Source organism: Augochlora pura, unplaced genomic scaffold (assembly GCF_028453695.1).
Source record: "Augochlora pura isolate Apur16 unplaced genomic scaffold, APUR_v2.2.1 APUR_unplaced_3206, whole genome shotgun sequence".
Lineage (NCBI taxonomy): Eukaryota > Metazoa > Arthropoda > Insecta > Hymenoptera > Halictidae > Augochlora > Augochlora pura.
Window position 1 is genome coordinate 1 of NW_027583439.1, and position 1699 is coordinate 1699.

The 1699-nt window shown below is 35.1% G+C and overlaps 1 protein-coding gene across 1 annotated transcript; it reads left to right on the forward strand.

Moving 5' to 3' along the window:
• The first annotated feature begins 148 nt into the window (after positions 1 to 148).
• LOC144477737 (uncharacterized) lies at positions 149 to 1481 on the forward strand. The gene is made up of 4 exons (XM_078195473.1): positions 149 to 256; positions 625 to 740; positions 820 to 931; positions 1245 to 1481. The coding sequence occupies exons 2-4, from the start codon at positions 630 to 632 to the stop codon at positions 1340 to 1342; spliced, it is 321 nt and encodes a 106-aa protein (XP_078051599.1). The 5' UTR covers positions 149 to 256; positions 625 to 629; the 3' UTR covers positions 1343 to 1481.
• The last annotated feature ends 218 nt before the right edge of the window (positions 1482 to 1699 follow it).

The window sequence follows — 1699 nt, forward strand, 5'->3', positions numbered from 1 at the left end:
CAAATGAATTGCTAAGCGAGGAATTGATCCGGAATTAACTAGTATATTCGAATAATATAAAAAGTAATCGGAAGCAGATAATCGTGAGCGACTTGCTACCGAACTATGCGGCGGTAATAAAAGTTGAAAATATTTTTTTTTTAGCCAAGCGTTTCTGAGGTCGAAGAAACGTATTTGGCAAATGCCTTGGCTGAGATATTCAACATCAGCCAGTCAGACGGCCGAGACTGTGTTCGTACAACAGGAGCTAACAGAGGTCAATGCTTGAATTGTTTTGTAACAATATTACTAAACTAAAGACAGTTTCGGTATTTATGTCAATCGCAGCTTGAACAAATGCTGAAAATCGTATTTCGCGCGCAGGTTCCTTTTGCATAGAAAATAAAAAGTGTGTTGAAAGTGTGTAACTCCACGGTTAAATTAATTTCAATATTAATTTTATTTAATATTAATTTTTTTTAATATTAATTTTATTTAATATTAAACTTATTTAATAGTAATTTTATTAAATATTAATTTTATTGAATATTAATTTTATTGAATATCAATTTTATTGAATATTAATTTTATTTAATATTAACTTTATTTAATATTAATTGAATAGGATACTTGCACAATTTTCAGAGAATATGATGTACTTGTCGAGAACCATCGATATGGAAAACAGCGAGATCACCGACAAGGAAAGTTTGAGGAATGCAAGTTGCGCGTTCGTCTGCGGCGGCCAAAAAGGAGGGTTTGTAAGTCTCGGCGTCCATCGAAATCTTTTGAACGAACAAAATACAGCTTCTAATCGTTCCGCGCGATCAATAATTACAGATAGTAGACGGAAATATGGATTATGAAAAATTTCTCAACGATCTCCTGGACGAAGCCCCGAAAGAAGCACTCGCGATCGCAAAGGAATCCGCAAAAGTTTGCAAGGAACAAGGTATTTATCGCAACAAGCGCAACGAATTGTAATCGGGAAATATAACAATTCCGAATGATATTGCAAAAAAGTCATCGCACCAACGACAAAATATTAAAAAACAGCCGAATGTTGGACTGCCGATAATTTTACTTGAATTCGTTCGCGCGAGCAAGTTTTGCAATTATTTTATAATCATAGTATTTAATTATGCGAAGATAAACTCTGTGGAATAAATCATTGTTCGCGGGCTTCTAGCCGCGGCAGGCGTCCGCGTCGTTTCGCGCGTATGCAATTATAGTGATTAACCTCAAAGATATCGTTTCTGTTTCAGAAACGGCGCAGAATGATCTGTGTCTCTATGGCTACTTTTTCGCGAAGTGCGCGGTAGTGAGGACACGGAAATTGATCATCGAAGCTAATGCTTTCTGAACGCGGACAATGCCGTGTTCGTTCGAATAAAAGATATCGTGAACTACAAAAGGGAGCTTTTATTTAAACCGAAACGTTGCGTGCGGAAAAAGTAGCGGCAGAAAGGATTGTTAAATTAAATTTTAATTATTCCACGCAAGCCCCGATTCCATTCTATATAAAAATCTCCTTCTTCCTCTACTCTTGGAATAGCGAAGCTCAAGAATATTGTTATTTTATTAAATGTGTCTATATAACAATATATGATTAAAGAAGTAAAAGATCCGAAAAAATATCTACTATTTTGACAAGACAAATATTTGCTTGAACAGCAAACTAAAATTAACTTCTTTCTCGGAGGAATCTTTCTTTAAAGAA